Raw genomic sequence first — 18,688 nt, 5'->3', positions numbered from 1 at the left:
GGGGAGCTTTTATTGCCTTTCCATCTTCCTAGCAGATGAAATCTGAATTTCAGTTGACAACCTTTGTGCAAAAATAAGGTTAAATGATATATATGATGAAATCACACACATCCTGAATGCATAGCGGACAGGGCAGATATCACTGGAACACTGTTAGATGAGACTGCCATTCTGTGGTGTTTTGCAGGTTTTAGTCTGACTTTTTTGGTTTCTACTATAAGTAAATTCTGATTTTTAAGGTTTTAAGTTTCAAGAGCTCGTGTACATGCCATGTGGCAAAGACTGGCCACATCTACACCACCCAGCACTTCTCCTTTGACCTCCTCCAGACCCCTGGAGAGGCCTTCTCCCCGTTAAGTCATAATTATTTCTTCTGTGCATTTCTTTTGACTGCCTGAGCTAGCTGGAGGGAGGCTCTGCAGCCCAGTGGGGTGACGGTCCCTTAGTATCAAGGGTGCCATATGTGCCTTGGGGTTGTGGTGAAGACACAGCTGGGTGGTGGAGCACACAAAGCCTGCTAAAACGGCGCTGGCTGATTGCTGCCACCCATCACAAAGTGCTGACAATCAGGGTCCCACGGGTGGATTCCCTGCCCAGCTCTCCTTTCTTTAGCTGTACCAGTACAGCCGGAGATGCGAGGAACTGAACCACACCAACCAAGCAGCCAAAGCAAAGAAAGCAACATCCTCTTCTCTTTTCATCTGGGCTTTTATTTGCTCATGACCAAGCCTAAGCTCTTCAGTCTCAGGTATTAATTCAGATCAATATTGCAAAAGGGTTTTCTGAACACAAACACAGGAAGCGAGAAAATACCTCCCTTAACCAGTCAAGCTCTTTCCAGCCTGTGCTGCAGGAACTGAGGTGAGAAGAAACTCATGCTGCAGGAGTGATGCCTTGGTGCTGAGCTCATAGACCCGCACTGAGAGCTGAAAAGACCCGTGGAAAGCCAAAGCATGAAGACAGCTAACCGAGAGGGGGAGGGAGGCCCAAGGGGGTGGAAGGAGAGGGATGCTGATGTTCATGGGCAGAAAAGCATCTCTGGACAACAGGGACAGGCAATGTCTGATAGCGGTCTTGGCAGTGTACCAGCCTTGAGCCTATGCTGCAGGAACCTTCTCCAGGCAGCACAGCTCAACCACTGTCACACAGCAGCATCGCCGCCATGTACAACTAATACTCTTTCACCCTCACGGATGTGCTGTCGCAAATTGTGCGTCCCTCCGGCAAACGATTCCACAGAACTTGCACTTATTTTCATTCGGCCCAGGAGATGCACTCCATCAGCAAATCAGGGGTAGAGATGAAGAAAAATGCACCTTAAAAATACTTTTTAGTCTCTCCAGCTGAACTGATTGGTGATTTGGCAAGCGTAACAGGCTAGGATGATGTGCAAACATACAGTGATACTCAGAATGAGATTACTGCACTGATTTCCTTCACAGAGGTGTTTAGGTGTAGAAGAGACAGAAGGCTGTGGCTGAAATGTAGGACCCTACCAAAGCAGCAGAGAGGACGGAGACATAGAAAAGGAGGAGGGAAGCAAAGGAAGTGGGAAGAGAATACTTCTAAGTGCCTTTTTTAATTCTAAGTTTTCTCAGACTTGCTTAGCTCTAATCTTTAATTCATATTTTCATTACAGTCTCTGTGCTCTGTACAGTCTGCATTTCATGTAAAAGGAGCAGCTCAAACATCAATTATTTGACATAAGTCAACCCCTTGTTAAAGTCCTCTACTCTACATACATGTAGGCTCCAATAAAAGAAGCATTAAACATTCATTAAATTAGAAATACATGAAGACAGTGTCTGCCACTCTTCTCATACAGATATGCTTAATAATCCCAACCTTCTGGAGCTGCAAAAGCAAACCCATCTCTAATCCTTTTAGAAAGCCTGGCCATGCAAAACACCCCAGCCTTCTGCAATTTGCCTGTGAGTCACCCAGAGATATTAGTTCTTGCAGGTCAGATCCTCAGCTGGAGTAAACCAGAGTAAAACAACGCTGCCGGTGTTACACTAAGTGACACAGACTCAGGATTTGGCTTTAGGCTTCTCTTGCAGCCAAATGGTTTACAGCAATGTAATTGGATAATAATGTCACTTTTGGTCTTCTAAGTTATACCAAAAATCCAATCAGGTGGAGAACAGCAACACCACGCCTGACTGAATTTCAGTACTGCCTGGGCTGCTTGTGTTCTGCAAAAGGAATCTGGTTTCCCAATCTGAATCTAGGAACTTTTTCACCCCCTAAAAACCCAAGCCCACCCCCTCCTCTATACTATACTATCATTATGATAGTGGATCTTGAACTACCACTGCCATAGGCTTGTGCACACAAATTTCAGCAACATTTTCCCAAGGGGAAACAATCACCGGTGAGCAGATGCTTCTTCATAAATATTTCTGAGTTTAAAGAGCAGCACGGACCATTTAACGTGTTTCCCACATTTCTGTGAGCTGTGTCCGCTTAATGAGAGCTTTGGCTTCTCATAATCCTCTCGCCGACCCTTCTCTTTAGGGTGCCTATAGACATTCATTTTGAACTCTGATGGGGTGGAAGCACGGAAACATGGTTAGGACCTGGGGTACAAATTCAGGATAGCGGCTTTCAGCTCCTGCCTGGCCTCTGGTTGTCTGGCAGAGTCTTCTCTTGCCTTGTTAAATACGTGAATTATCCTTTTCTTGCTTCCTGGGCAGAGGAAGAGACCACAAATGCTCGGGAAGCATTAGCTGACCTGTAAGCATGCAGATGAACACATCGGGTCGAAAGGGGCTGCTGTCCCACTGGCACCCTACTGCAACACTCTTTGAATCGGGCTTTTCCTAGCAGCGTCCCTGTCACTCTGACGCCACACAGTCCAGCAGCTACCGCTTTGTGTGAGCACTGAGCTGTGTGATAGAGTTAATCACATTAAGCGCTGTTCAGTTCACATCTGTCTTGTTCTCTAAAGGCTTTTCCTCTCCCTCACCTCTTCTAGTCTCACCTTCTTCTAAGCTTCAGGAGGTGGCAGATTCAACTCAGCCCTCCTTGATGCTATCCAGCACAAGGATGGCTAATTCTGGAAGGCTGAACCTCTATCTACCTTTCCAAAGCTTTTCGCTGTTATTAGATGACTCTTCCAATGGCTGTGTCCACAGGGAGCAGCTCACAGTCTTCAGTCAGCAGGGCATTTGGATGCATCTGGATAATCCATCCGTGTGAGATTTCCAAAAGCAATGCTTACATACCTAACTCTCACCAGCAAGTTTGGCATCTACATGCCTTTAACAACTTGGCCCAAAGTGATGGAGGTGAACGAGCTCCACTGAAAATCAATTTCAGCAAAATGACTTCTTTTTCAAGGAAGAATAAAGCAAGTACTGAAGTATTTTGTTAGGTTGGTGACTGCCTGGCCCAAATATATCCCCTTGTTTTCAGTTTTAATCTTCTACCAGCTTTTAAATCAATCCCTTTTTCCCTCTGTTAGTAATCAAATCACTCCTTTAATTGAGCTAACAGAACACCACAGTTTACATTCCTGCTGGTAAACACAAAGAACATTAGCCGACAAACAACCAAAAAAGCATCCTTTGCAGTCTCATGAATTTTCTTTTGCATTCAATCTTCTGAAACCATTGATTTTCACAGCTGGCCACCAAGCCTCAGTGCACTGGGCTCTGCCATCGCAATGTTAAGGTGGCTTCCACAGGTTCTGCAAAAATGGAAGACGACTCCTGATTTGGGTTGGCATCTCTGCATCAGCACAGCTGCGCTAAGGAGTTGGCTGTGAAACAACCACCAGCCCCGCCGTGCTGGGAAAGCGCTGCCTGAAGAGGAGCAGGTCCTTCCCATGACTCCTCAGCATGCCATCTGAATGGGGTGCTGGGATCAACTGAGTACCCAAAAAGCTGGCTGGCTGCCACGAATTCTTCATCCACCAAGAACGAACGGTGATGCGGCTACGCTATGCTTCTGGCTTCGGTCTCCGAGACCTATGAAGAGGATCGTGGAGTCCAGCAAAGTCCAGCGTGGGGGATACATCTTCTTCTTGGCTGGTCACATTCAACTTGCATCTGCACAATCAATCAGCATATTGCACAGACTTTGACTGAAGGGGTTTTAACTGCAATCTTAAAATCTGGCCATTTCAGGAATTTCTGAAATAAATTAGAAGAGGAATTTTATTTAGTTGTTTTTTCTAAAGGAATTTCCCCATGGCTCCAAAACACTGCTTTCCATAAAGGAAACGAATATGAAGTCTTCTCTTGTCCTCTTGCCACATTTTCTGTGTCAGCTTTATCCTGCAACAGTTGCATATAATCAAATGGCAGACAAAACATCCTCTCCCCAAAACCTTCCTTTTTTTCCTCAAACTTCTAGTAATTTTTTTCCACACTTCATTGATTTTTTTGTCACTGATCACGTTAGAAGCAGATGCTTTCCGAAACAATGACCTGGAGATTTAGTGATCCACATCTTGCAGCTAAACAACAAGCTATATTTATGCAATAAAGCACAGGCAACTTAATATCCAGGCACTGGATTATTCGTTATTAAAAACTCGGCAGTTTTCAAGATAGCTGATAATTTGGAACAATAGAGACCACATGGAGAAGTTCTTTATGTCAATACTGGTTAACAACTTGTACTGTTAATCCATTACCTTCACCTAAAATACAATAAACAATTTACATTTATATGGAGCCTTTTGTCTCCCAAAATCCCACAGGGTTTTGCAAAATAAACAAATCACATTGCCTCCCTAAGACAATACCTGGGCATTGATTTGGTTGCCTCGCTGATTCAGAAGGAAGAGCCCTGGTCACTGACTGCATCGCCAACATCTCTTTCTGTGGCATCTAGATTCTCCTGGGAGGTCTACCCACCCAAGTGGTAATCAGTAGTAACCCTGATTAATTTATGAGTGTAAACAAAGTTCCTGAACCAGCTTTCACCCAGCATGTGGCTGGGCAGGACGCGAACAGCCTGGGGGGTGCCTGCCCATGGCCTGGCACCAACTCCCTGCCGCTGTCCACAGCGGAACTTTTCCAAAGGGACACCTCTTCAGCCCGTGGGGCCTTCAAAAAATCTCCTGCGCCGAAGAAAGGCATTTCTACATACTGCCTGCTATGAATAGGCAGCCTCAAAGGTCAGCCCCGGGGTGTTGTTCTACACAGTGGCATGCAATGTTCACTTAGGGACACATGTAACACACACCTGTTTGCTAAAGGAAAGGCTGCCCTTGGCTTCAACAGGCTGGGAAAATCCTTGGGGGGTTTCTGGGCAAAACACGCTGTGTTACAGAAGGAACAGACTGGGGTGCAGAATGCTTATTTCAAATTAACTCGAACAGAGAAATAATGAGCAGCAAGTTTATAGTCTAGTAAATTAAGAGAGAAGCTTAGGTAAGATGTGGCTTTATATGCATGGAAATAAATTATTATTTACTCGGTTTTGTGCTCATGCCCTCAAAGATAAAGACATTTGTATGGAATTATTAATATTTATAGCATATTACAATAAATATCCATAACAGCTTTGCCTGACTACATGCTATTTTACAAAGGTAAAATCTCTTCAAGGTCAAAGGGAACTTTCACTTGTGTGTGGAGGGAAGGATCAGACTCTTTACTTTGAAATCTGTATCAACTGTGATAATTTAAAACTTTAATTAAAGACTCAGTGACAGATTATCTACAAAACGTCTTCCTGCTGCCCAGTATTTCATCACAAATGTCTCCAGAAGCCCACAGTAACATGAGTAAGCATAGTTGCCAGGAAGTATTTAATTGTGGACGTTAGCTTTTATCTGCCTTGTTGGTAACAAATTCTTTTGTTGAGGATTGGTGGCAACAAAAATTAAATTAAAAGAAAAACCAGACCCCAAAACAGAAATTTATAGTGCTTATTCTGTTCATCCCTCAAGAAAATGAAAGTGCCAAGGCAAAGTCTATTTTAGCAATTGTGTTAATGTATGTGTAAATGGACGAAGGCGCCTTTGAAATGCTCTGAAAAGAATTTCACACTTTAGAGAGGAAAAGAAGTTAACAATTCTATTGTGGCATTTATTGGAATTTCTAAATTAATTTCCCTGACACAGCTGTGCCATAAAATCCCCCATGATGATGAATTTTTGCTAATGTTGAAATTATTTTTGGATATAACTCCGAATGAGCACTTTGTAAAATCAGGAGAACACTGGTTGCTGGGAACCCTCACTGCCCTTTTCTTGCCTCCACTCACCTCCATCCTTTCCCCAAGCAGCTGTGAGGCTGCTAATTTGAAATTGCATTTGGTTTTTCTTCCACAGAGCAGCAAACCGGGGATGGATGCACAAGTAGCATGAAGCTGAGCCCCCTTAGAGCGGTGGGCAAAGATCAGCATGTCGCTAACTGAGCACAGCATGGGAGCAAGGACCTCTGAGGCCACCTGGGGACTCCTTGCTGGAGCACATCTACTCTTCTCCTAGAAAGAGCATGTTGGGAGTGGGTGGTTTTGGCTCTGAACAAGCAGCACTGGGCAAGGCGAAACACAATGAGTCTCTCCTTTGCGCAGTGAGAGTTGTTCCAAGCTGTCAAAGAGGAAGTCATTTAATCTGGATCACAAATTAACCAGATTAAGAGATGCAAGTGATGACACACTGGGGGACCCCCCCCCCCCCCCCCCGGCATTCTGCATCCCTGCCAGATCATGTCCAAAGGGTTGAAGCAAATGTAAAGAACAACCTCATAGCAATGCATAAGGAATGGCTTTAAAAAAAACCATGTCCCACCAATAATGAGGCTCAACCCACAGCAGTGGATGGATTTATGGGGAGGGACAAGCAGAGGTCTGGAAATGAAGAGTTCAGGGTCAGGTGAGAGGACCTGGGGGAAGCATGAGTAACACCACGCAGGCATGTCTACAACCCTGGACACAGGAGGATGGTGACCTCGTGAGGGATTTTTGCTTGGAAAGGCTTCGGTGTAAGCAGAGTGGATGGATGTTCTTGCTGAACTGCAGGAGAACCTGGGGGCAGGAGGCATAGCATAGATGGTGGCAGCCACGAGCTTAACAGTGATAGACAAATTTTAGAGCCCGCAGAGGAGAGAGTTAACAATAGGTGACACACTTTTGTCTGGAGAAGTCACAGTGACTAGAAATAATAACTTGGGGCCATAATTCTGCGGTCTGTCACCACTAGGAAACATGAAATCCAGCGACCTTTCATCTCCATGACAAAAATGCTGTGCAGCACCTGGAGCCATCCCCCTTAAAATCCACTCTGACAAACTGGATGATGGGACACGGAGGATAAAATGTCCTCATCCTCCTTCACCCCCAGATTTTAGCCTCCCAGTGAACTCTGCCTGCTCTGCATGTAATGTTGTATCTGCTGCTGAGCAGAGCCAGCTTTGCACGAGACACACCACATTTAGCAAAGCACAAGATAACAATTCTATTTCTTTTGACAATAAGGAAAAAGTCTCCAAAGCCACTTGTTCAGACTGCTCTTAAATGATGGTAGAGGGAGGGAAATTGATACTGGCTTTTTATGAATCTTCAGGTCAGGTATGTTAGAATCAACAGATTTTTGCATTAACCTCACTGCTTCACAGCACTTTTGCGCTTGGCAAGACATAATTAAGAAAGGCATGAAAATCTATCTGAATGTATCAAGAGGAAATTATTCTCCTGTTAATGGCAGCAACAGCTAAACAAGCAGGCAAGCCACGCTGCTAGCAGAGTGCAGCAAATGATGCAGGGCTATGCTTTAACCTAAACCGAGGATTTTCCTTACCAAAGTTTTAAGGAGTAGCTTTTGAAATGAGGATTTGCACTACATATTGTTCTGGGGATTAACTTTTATTTTCCCCAGCAGCTGTATCCCTTGAGCTCTTCTGTTTGTCAGTCTAAAACGATGACCACAGGGACTAAGGCTAAGCTAAAATCTTTGCATCACACTGAAACATCGCACTGTAACTGCCTTCACCACTTTGGTAGAAAGCAAAAACTACTGGATGGAAGGAAAAAAAACAAACAAATTTTAAAAAGGGAGGGTTTCAGTCACTTAAGTGGGTCTGTCAGCTTGTGTTATCTTCATGCATTTGTGAAACTGAGCTTTAATTGACTGGGTAGATCGGAGAGCCAAAAGATAAAATCTTGGTCTCAAGAAGAACAGACAGCTTAAAGCATTGCGATCCGCATTCATTAGGACGTGTCAGAGGGATTTAGAGGGGGAAGAGACACAGCAATGTCTGTTAGAAGTTCCTCAAATGTAAGAGGGAGGCGAAGCGTGTGCGCCACACTCGGAGCCACATCCAAGAGCAGTAACAAAATTTGCTCATCAGATTCCCTGTGACAACGGAGGCTATCTTGGCGTCTACTGATTTCTATCACTGTGTGAATTATTTCATTTCATTTGCAAAGGATAAAGGCAGAAATACAAGCATTGGCCAGCTATTAGCCAGTCAGCTCCAGCTGCAGCAGGAGGAGCAGAAAGCCCTGCCAGCTGGGGGGTCGCACAATCCATCCCTACAGCGAGGCTGCGACGCAAGGAGGGGTTCAGCTCCCCTCCACAGTATTCCCCATGTAGATATGCTCCTGGATCCCAAGGAATAGCCAAGCCACCGCGATGCCTCTCCACTTCATCCACCGCTGGCTCAGAGCTGTGCTGCTAGCCCCGATCTCCCTGGCCCCAGAGACCAGGATCCCCAAGGCATGCAGGTTGCTCTTAAGAGGACGCTGAGAAATACTTCCCTGCCTAAAACAGGTTTCAGACAACTTTATATCTGTATCTCCAACAGATGAGTGAATAGAAGAGTGGAGAAATTTGGCTAAACCATGGAGGAAGCCTCCTGGCTTCTAGTTGAGGGTTCCAATCACTGTGCCCTGGAGCCCCTTCAGCGGGTGGCTGATTGTCCTTCTGTCCTCCTCTCCTCATTTCCTTCAGCATGAGCTGCTTCTTCCCCTTTCCTCCTGGTTATCTGGGCACTCTGACTGTTTTTGGAAGAAAGATGCTGCCCACTCTCAATCACCAGGGATGTTGGGACTGCAACACAGAAAGCCACTGACCCCCAAAGTGGGAGAGTCTGTTTACTGGGGGAAATGGACATGGTGGTGAAGGGTTAGTAAGGAAATCCAGCAGCTCCTGGACCTGTGTGAAGCCACCTTTGAGTCTGCACTCCTGGGAAGCCTGCCTGATAGTCACAGTTTGGATTCGTGTGACGCGAACCAGGTGGGAAGGAATCGGCAAGTGCTGCCACCGTAAATGAGGGGGTTCAGCATGGTACCCTACATGTGATGGGGACACAGAGGAGGCGTTCGTTCGGGTGTAAATGAATCTGGGCTACAGTGACAGGCACGGCGATGGCCACTGTTAGCTCTCCCAGTCATCAACCGAAGACATCAATCTCATTGAGTGTGATGGGAAACCCCACACCCAAGTGCAGTGGGCCATATGCAAAGGTGGTGGATAGAGCTCGTTAACAGACCTTTTCTTTGACGTTCACCAACAACAACAAACCAATGAAATTTCCTATGAACATCTTCTGCTTTTCAAAAGAAACATAAAACTCTAAACGAAAACCTTCCAAAATATTTTTTAGTAAAAATCATAGTTTAACATAAACCTCAGGATTTCAAGTAGCATTTTCAGTATAATTTTCCAGACCAGTCTTAATTTTGACAATTCCTTTAGTAAAAATATTTTGCATTTCCAACTCCTTGCTTTTCTCTGTCTTAAAGAGCAGAAAATGTATTGAAAATGTTATTTATTTGTAAACATTTTCATTTAGATCCAAAAGCAACCATTACTCTTCTCCAGCAGCAGTGATGTATGTAAGAGGAGATATATATGGATAGTGAATGTAAACATGAGAAGATGAGTCTAAGTAGCCATTTCTTACATGTTAATAAAGCCATGAAGAGGTTTATGTGAAGCTAGCTCACCTTTTAATCTGTCTTCATATCATACCTACATTAGGAGAAAGGTGCTTTTCCAGAGACATATGTGTGTATGAGCTGTGGTACAAGACTAGAGAGATCTTAGAAACAGATCTGTTTTCCAAAGGAGTACTTTCAGTCATCCCAAAACCTTTCTTGAAAGTATTGCTGAATCAGACTCCAATTCGTGAAATAATTTCAGCAGGACAATGAGGGCCAGTGCTACACACACAGACTCCAGCACACAACCAATGCCGTTACAGGCTTGGTGGGTGTTTTACTGGCCCCACTGGAAGTGTTGCCATTGATATTAGTGAGTTTTCCCCGGCCTTAGGTAATAACCATTGGTTTCTTAATTTAGGGACAAAGACTCTCTCTTTTTTATATACTTGATTTCATGTTAGACTAGTTATGAGAAAAAAGCAAAGACATGAAACGACTATCACCGATATCAGACTCAATCCTAGAAAGCCTTACTCAAGTCAGCAATCTCATCAGCTTCAATAAGAAGACACAGGCCAGGCAGGGCAGCCTTAATTTTCAGTTGCTACCTTGTAATGGGAGCCCACGCACAAGGAGAAGTAACAGCCCCAACGCCAGCCTGTGCTGATGGAAGCTAATCTCCTGGCGATGTATCAGTAACAACATTTTAATAAAATGTTTCCTTTATATCTGTTTGTTAAAGCCAATACAGTACTTTCTTACCATTTTTGCAGACAGGACAACACTGTTCTGGTTCATAGACCGGGTTGACACACTCGGGAACTGCGCAGTCTGCTACAACACAGTGAACTTCATTGCTGGGCTCGCAGCGACACCATTCGCATGGCGAGGGCTAGGAACAAATCTAAAATTAGCCCATTTCCTCCCGTAGCTCACAAATTTGCAACATTTCTATCTTGCCATAAGATAAACACATCTGCGTTCAATACTTCTTGACTGCATTCATTCATCATGGGTAATTCAAATTAACCTATAGGACAAAACAGCAACATCTGAAACAGGCAACCAGAACACTAGAAAAAAACAGCGAGCATGACACATGTTTTCCCAGAGAGGGTGCGGGGTTTTTCAGCTTTTGTCTGACTTCAGCTCCCTTCATCAAAAAGACTGAGCTGAAGCCCCTAGGTTGTACTTCTGCTCTACTCATCTGTAGCTCTCTCACACATTTGGCCAGGAGCAGAGCAGGACTGTTGGAAGACCACGAGTGGTGGTTCATCCCAGGAAGGGAGGACAGGGTGATTTCCCAGGTCATATCTCAGGTAGACCACCACTGCCAGCAAACCCCAAGCTGTCAGAAAGGTGCTGCTGGGGTGCTCTGTCCATCTGCCGGCCTCTCGATGTCCTTTCATTCCCGCTTTTCAGAGCAGAGGAGAAGACCGTGGTTCTTGGAGGGGCAAAAACATTTTATTCTGTGTTTGTGCAGCACCTGCATCAGGGGTCTGTAAGCACTCCCATACCATAATCATTGGATCTGGTCCTGGCCCCACTCCTGCCTGTTTCAGCAAGGTTGTGAGCAACTGCCTCACATAGAATACGTAAATAATTAAGAGCCTAAATAATTGTGCTGAAGTCAGGGAGTTCTGGATTAAAGCACCCAACTAAATGGTTTTGTTTCAGCTCCATCAATTTGAACAGGAATTTCTATCTACCTCCAAACAGTAGAGGGTTGTCACTGTCTCGCCTTTTGAAAAGCTTTGGAAATCTGTTAAAAAATAGAAAGGTCAGTGTTTTAAGGTTCCCAGTGTTCTTATGTGAGTGCAAGTGTGATGAAAGGATGACAGCAGAGCTAAAAAAGGAGAATAAGAGGAGAATTTGAAAGGAAAAAAAACTTCCTTTCAGTACCTGTAGGTTCAATACATAACTCCCAATTCCTCAGCAACGGTAGGTCCATCACTAACACTTGAACGAGTAAATGTGGGTATTGGAAAAAAATCTGCTTTCTGTTGCATTGGTGGGAATCTATAGCAATAGGAATTCCTCCATATTAAAAAAAAAAAAAAAAGTGAAATGCAAAGGAAAGGAGGATTCAGCCCAATGTGTTTCAGACCCCAGTGATGGGTCTCTCATTTCTACAGACAGATACAACCAGTGAACCCCGGTTCTGGCAGGTAAAAAGCTTCTCAGTTCACCTCTAAGAAGTTCCATATGTCTTGAGTCAAATAATTTATTCCCAGGAAATGCATTTCTACCTTAAAATACACTAATTAAAGCTTCCCTTGCTTTGTCTTAGTGTCTGCAGTCTATAATTCCCATCACCTCTCATTTGCTCACGGCTTTGGCAATTTAGATAAAATCAGCACTCCTTGAGCAAGGGAAGAAGTCTGTGGAGGTGGAATTCCTCTGTCTAATTATCTTTCCTCATTCAATCCTGCTTTGATTTCTGTCTGAAACACCAGGAATCTAAATTCATTTGACTGACATTTCTTATTCAAGGCTACTTAAGGAGAAGAAACAATACACAAGAAAATAGACAGAACTATTTGCTGAGGGATCAATAAGAAAATTGCTGCTTTGTTTTTACTCATTTTAATCGCTAATTATATGGAGCAGTAGAACTAGATCTTGTGATTTGTGGAGGCTTTCACTGACGTATCCTTCAGGACTTCTCCCCATCTTCACTACTACAGTGGCTGCAATGCTAAGAAATACGTGATGCATTTCGAGGACTGCAGCCCAATCTATAGCTTGAAGATGATCAGCACAAGCAGAAGACGCCCCTGAACAACTCTGCAACTGAGTAAATGAGACATGACATACACATCTTTCGCTTGTGCGTTGTCGGTGTAACGTGAAAATGACACTGTAATAAACCATGATGCTGCTTGACATTGAAAGCAGCTTTTCAAGAGGGAAGAACTGCACACAATTAAAGAAGGAAAGCACACCTCAGCGGTACACCGAACAACCAGCCAGCAAACAAAAAGGCTGCTCTGGCATGAATGACAAGACTTTTCTCAGCCACCTTCTCTTCCCCACCCTGTCAAAGTTAAGCTACCTGGTCTGGCCTCCAGGATCTTCCTCTATCTGACCATTATGTTCACTTGCCAGTGCCCCTTACCATGGCTCTTACCCAGCCCCTGACCTCCATGGGTGACTCAAGCCTTGGCGTCCACTCAGCTTCTGAATGTCTCGGCACTTTGGGATCCGATTTGCAAACCTCTGCCCCTACAGAAAGGACTTTGCCCCAAGTGACTGAGCATCTTTTTACTGTTGTCTGGGGGCTCTGCATCGCAGCTATCAGTTTCCCTAGAGCTACCCTTCTTGTGGAACAATTATGGGACACTGGCCAAAACAGTCCTCTATTTATTTACATAGGCAGTAGGTAGACCAAGCAGCGAAATGACAAACTGGGAACCAGTGCAGAACAGGCAACCAGTGAAAGATGTCCGAAAGTTTTGTTTTCTGATTCCTGATTTAAAGATTTATACCCCATGGAAGAGAGGTGGTTTACACTTCTGTAGCCACTGAAGTTCAAATACCATCTAACACCAGTTCAGGAAAAGAAACTCTCATTCCTACTGAAAAACAAGGTTCAAAAAATACAGCAGATTTCTGAAGTATGAAGGAGAGAGGACAAAAATCAGAGGCTATGCCATTCCCACATGGACAGTACAAACGCTTTATTCGTGTCCCTTGAACTGATATTCTGGAAAAAGTGTTTAAGATTAGTGGATCATAAAAGGCTTGGTCCAAAAGATGATTTATTTATTTCACCTGTCCAATGCAGAATAATCTCTTAGTAGACTCTCTAGGGAAGGATTTCAAGTGATGTTGGTGTGGAAACATTCTTCTCACCATTGTCCAAAAGGAAATGATGTTCACGGTGCCCAGCCATAACATAGATACATGTCCACATAATTGCATGGTCCCTTACTGTTCAAGGTATGTTTTAAGAAATGGACCTATCATTAAAACCAGAGGATAGAACGGGGTCCTTTTGTAGAAGGTATCAGTACGGTATTTTGATTTGGGAAAACTGGTGCAAAGCACCTGAAATTCTTTTTACTCAATTTTCACTTACAACAGGGGTGAGAGCACTAACCTTCAGAACTAGTGAGGAAATATGCTCTTTGATGTTGTTGTCAGTGTAGGGGCCAAGTCAAGCCAAGTTGGTGGGAAGCAGATGTGGCCAACATCTAACCACCATTCAAGGGCTTTTGAGAACAGATGAACTGGGACAAAGAGCACAAAGGACCTTCTCAGTCTCAGCACTGACCCTGATTCACCTCTCCTTCAGCCAGTCACTTCAAAGAGACCAAAGAAGTACAAGGATGTGGAACCTAAACACCCCTGTTTATAACCCCTCCTAAGATCAAGGCCCGACTTCTATTCCTCTTCCGGACTACTGATCTCAAGGAGGACTGTGACTCTAGGCTTGGCTGGGAGAGCAGGTTCATTCCCTACTTCTACCACCCCACACAGCGGGGTGACCGGAGGAAGGAGCCACCACTCATCTGTGGCTGGAAAGCCTTTGTCTCAGGTGCTGTCAAATGGGAAACATCTGCAATCAGGAGAGTTTGTTAACAAAGAAAGAAAGAAGGAAAATTAAAACTGAGAATAGAGAATACACGTGGCTAATAAAGATTTTATGTGCATGAGCACATAATGATAAACTTGATAAATGATATAAACAAACAAACGAAAAAGGCAGCAAAGGAAACAGAATGAGAAACAAAATACACCCTGAGCAGAGGAAATTTAGAAGCCAAACAAGATGTGGGTACCGTAGCTCCTTAGCTTCACTCTCGCTCCCATACACAGCAGTTCCCCACCATTTTCACCCTCTCTTTGGAAGCAAATGCCAGCACACGTAGGAAGCAAGCTTGCTAACATCATCCAGCTACTGCTCACAGTGATAAGGGGCTCCCTCTCTTATGGGGTTGGGCACCACGTGGGTCCTTCTTTAATCAGCCACTAGGTTTCATAAAACCACAGAAATTTCATAGCTCTGAGAGGTCTACACTCGATGGCTCCAGCAGGCCCTCAAGTCATCCAGAAGGACTGGAGGACAGACAGACAGATCTCACAATCAACCAGTTCCTCAGGAAAATAACCTAAAATACTGATTCTTCCCAAACTTACAGGAGAGGTGAAGAAAAGGAAATGGAAAATTAAATTCAAAACTCAGTGTCTAAATCTACTCTTTTATGCTTTTCTACAGCTGAAAAGATCCGAATCAAGCATTTTTTTAGTCTAAGGCAGCTGATACAATCACACAAATAACCGACACACAAAACTTCAAGGTTTTAGGGACGATCTTGCAAGAAGCTTCTGTAAGACCTAAGCTTTACTGCATCTGAGACATCTCAGTCTTAGAAATTCCCTTGTCCCAAATACTTCCTGAACCTCACCTGTATTTCACATTTTAGCTCATGCCTTGTCCATAACTACAGCACCCCAAGCTACACCTCTGCTGCCCCAAACATGTAAAAGACTTTACTATATCATGTAGATTGCCCTGCAAGACCTTATTCCTGAGTAGTAAGTATTCTCCTTGAGTGAATGGAGGAAGCTTACATATATATATATACATGTACATATACATATTTATATGAAACATTATACTGCAGCCCTCCTCTTCCCCAACTCCAACATGGATTTATCTGTCTACATGTCTGCTTGTCAATCACTCTTCGACGCTTCTACACAAACATCTCTAGAGAAGTGGAAAGGGAATGATTTAGCTAAGACAAATTAAAAACTTTGAAGATGACATCCGATTGATGCGTTTTCTTTACCTGTTTGTTCTGTCAGTCAGAAGCAATTTTACTCAGTTTTTGCTCCGCTGTTGCATTCAGCAGGCTAACCACGGTTTCCAAACACGCTCCCTTCAGTTCCATATGTGGGCTGTCACCCAGCTCAGAAGAGGTCTCAGACCAAGTTTTAAGTCTGCAGTCCCCTGGGATCAGCTGTGATTAGTCCAGCTAGCTTCACTCAGACTTGGGGTTTGTGGCTCACACCCCATCAGGAGCTAGGAAAACACTGCCCATTTTCCAAGCAGCCTTCTGAGAGCAAAGTGTTATTTGGCACCTACATTACTTCAAGAGCCAATGGATTGCTTATTATTAAAACAGACTATACACAGACCTGTTACTCCTTGAGACTTCCCACTCTATGAATGTAGGTTCCCGCTTTTGATTTCCTTCAGGCACATTTAGCACAGCCACTTCCTGACACTCTGGACTTCTCCTCACCTTTTCAGGAAAAGACTTTGGATTGCGTGGTAGTTCTTCATACCTGAGTTTTCAGCCTCATGAAAGAAGGTTTACATCTTTGCTGGAGTTAGCGTACAGGTTGCTCAAAGCTACTGCAAATTTTTGCAGTTGCCCTCTAGTCATCTGTTCTGAGATCCAGTTATCAGGATTTACTGGGCTGCTCTCTTCCCCTTCCTTCCTATGCTCTGCAGCTAAGCTTGAAGAGGGTATTTGTACAAGAACATCCCATAATCCCATACTCGAAGACATCATCTCATTGACTAGGTCCCATGAAGTGGTCGTGTAAGGACCATGTTCGTGTGCTGACTACTGTACAACAGCCCTTCACCAATTATACACAGCTACTAGGAAACAACTATGGAGCAATACAAACTTTACAACAATTCTATCACAAATCCTTGACGTTTCTTTTGAGGAAGGAAATAGAAAAGTTTCATGTAAGTGTTTACACCCATCTAATCATGTTACAATAGACATATACTGATCATCATGCAGGGGCTGTTCAAGTTAGTAGAAGACCTTCTAAGTGTTTCCACTGAATTGAATATACCCGCTGTTGGGGCCTGTGATACGTTTCACGGTCAAATAGGTATATTTACAAAATGGGCAGAATGACTGGAGAAATCTGCTTGGCTGACTAGAATTTGAAGTGCTGCATAACCAAGAAATTAAGCCAGTGGGCTTTCTTTCTGAGCCCCATGGAAACCCAAGGATCCATCACAGCAGAGCAAACGCAGAGCAGATGCCAGGACACTTGACATCACTGCAAACCTGGATCAGGCATGTTGGCTCCCACCTCATTTAAACACCAAAAAGGAAATGAGGCATATAAGTAGATGCCTTTTCTAGACTATACTGCAAAGGAAAAAAATGCTTTTCATGGTAGTTTTACTGAATATGGAGTTGCAATGCTTTCTCCCTCTTTGAGAACATGTTGGAAAAACAAGTGCAAACCCCTTGAAAACAAGGAGATGCCATCATCTCTGTTTCTACTGACGTCAAGGTGGTTTTGAATGCAATGGATCTAACCTGGTATTTCTGCACGCATTTGTCAGCACCTTGCCTTAGATTTGGATCCGCTAGCTGCATCCACATGCACCTCCTGCCAACGTGTCCCCGGGAAGGACTGGATGTGTTCTATCCCCTGCGACTGCTGGACTCCAAGGGAAGGAAAGCTGAAACCCATCGCTGCTGCCAATCTCTCCATCTTTTAGTTTTCAAGAGACTGTGTGCCATTGCTCATACGGATAATCACATTCAGCCTCCTCCCTCCGACAGGTTCGACTGATGGCATCCTGCTCTATGCAGATAAAACAGCAGGAAAAGCAGCGCGATGCAAAGTGAAGTCTGTCAAATTGGGCACTTACATCTTAAGACTAGCTGTAACTTTTAATGATGCTAAGGACAATGGCAATTCTGATGGAAATTATTTTTGTATCTACAATTTCAGGTGGTGAATTTATTGGCAGGAAGCAAGAAAGGGAAGAAAGTTAAAAAGACCTGATGAATAAAATCAGAGGCAAAAACAGTTTCCGCATTACGGCTGAGGTGGGAAGTCATAAACCAGGGGAGATGAATAAAAAAAGAAACTGGGATAGCATTCACTGAAGATACTCCTGGAGTTGAAATTAGAATCATTTTCATTGTTATTGAAATTGCCTGTGATCTCAGTCAGATTAGCAAGAGATTGCAGGAAAGCTGAGAAATTTTGCTGGTGCCAAATGGTGGAGAACAGGCTAGCTAGCGAGTCCCACCTGAAGGCGAGACTGAAATCAGCCCATTTCTGTTCTGGGCTGCTCACTTTGCCTTTACTGTTAGCATAAATAACTGTCTAACTTGTGCTAAAAGTTTGGTAGATGGCTCTTCTTTGTGTATGCGTGCATGTGCACCAATGCAAGACCTTGCATGGGGCAAAAACTTCACTCATTTTTGTCACTTACTTAAAAAAATAAAAATCATCCATCCAGCTAGTGGAGACACTATCATTTATGCTACAGAAACTGTAATGATTTGGATTTTCCATAGGTGGAAAGTTGCTCAAATAAGCAAACCAGTGAGTGATTACAGAGGACTATAATCACTGAAAACACCATCAGGTTGCAAATGATTTTGCAACAGGAAAAATGTACCAAGTCATTAGCTAATTAATTTCCAGTGAAAAACTGGAGCCGTATCCCACTTACGTGGAGCACTGACAAGACAAATAAACTGTGCCATCCAAAAGCTGAAAAATGTTTGCACCATACCGCAGATCAGCTAAAACAAGGAGCTGGCTTCCAAGAAGCAGCAGAAGTGGATGCCGAGATCCCATATTTCTAAGGGAGTCCCCAGCATGCACACAAGCGTTACTAATATAAGACTGAAATGAAATGACAAATTTCTCACTCAACTGAAAGGACAAAAGAGACACATATACATTACTGAAAATATTTTCTATAAATGGTGACTCCATCCTATACTCAGAGCAGCCCCATCACAAGGAGGTTGAAGATGACTTCCTTATTTTCTTAGCCTACAGATGCTGCAGCTCTCCAACCAAAGCTTCATTTTAGTTACCCCAACTGCTG

The 18,688-nt window shown here is 43.8% G+C and overlaps 1 protein-coding gene across 3 annotated transcripts in view; it reads right to left on the bottom strand.

Annotated features, from left to right (window-relative positions):
• VWC2L (von Willebrand factor C domain containing 2 like) overlaps positions 1 to 18,688 on the bottom strand; it is a 58,697-nt gene that overhangs the window by 26,956 nt on the left and 13,053 nt on the right. Inside the window, exons 3-4 of one of the 3 annotated variants that reach the window (XR_012765071.1) lie at positions 10,609 to 10,738; positions 3,083 to 4,136 (exon numbers count right to left, since the gene is read on the bottom strand). The exons of 1 other annotated variant lie outside the window; for it this stretch is intronic. Coding sequence is in view for 1 of the 2 variants with exons in the window: in XM_075430924.1 (XP_075287039.1) it covers positions 10,609 to 10,738 (130 nt within the window). In the remaining variant the exon portion in view is untranslated. The remainder of the gene's footprint in view (positions 1 to 3,082; positions 4,137 to 10,608; positions 10,739 to 18,688) is intronic. One more of the 3 variants, XM_075430924.1, reaches the window with a different exon arrangement.

The sequence above is a fragment of the Opisthocomus hoazin genome, chromosome 9, assembly GCF_030867145.1.
Source record: "Opisthocomus hoazin isolate bOpiHoa1 chromosome 9, bOpiHoa1.hap1, whole genome shotgun sequence".
NCBI lineage: Eukaryota > Metazoa > Chordata > Aves > Opisthocomiformes > Opisthocomidae > Opisthocomus > Opisthocomus hoazin.
The sequence above is the reverse complement of the archived record's forward strand: the minus strand, read 5'-3'. Positions and strand labels throughout refer to the sequence as shown.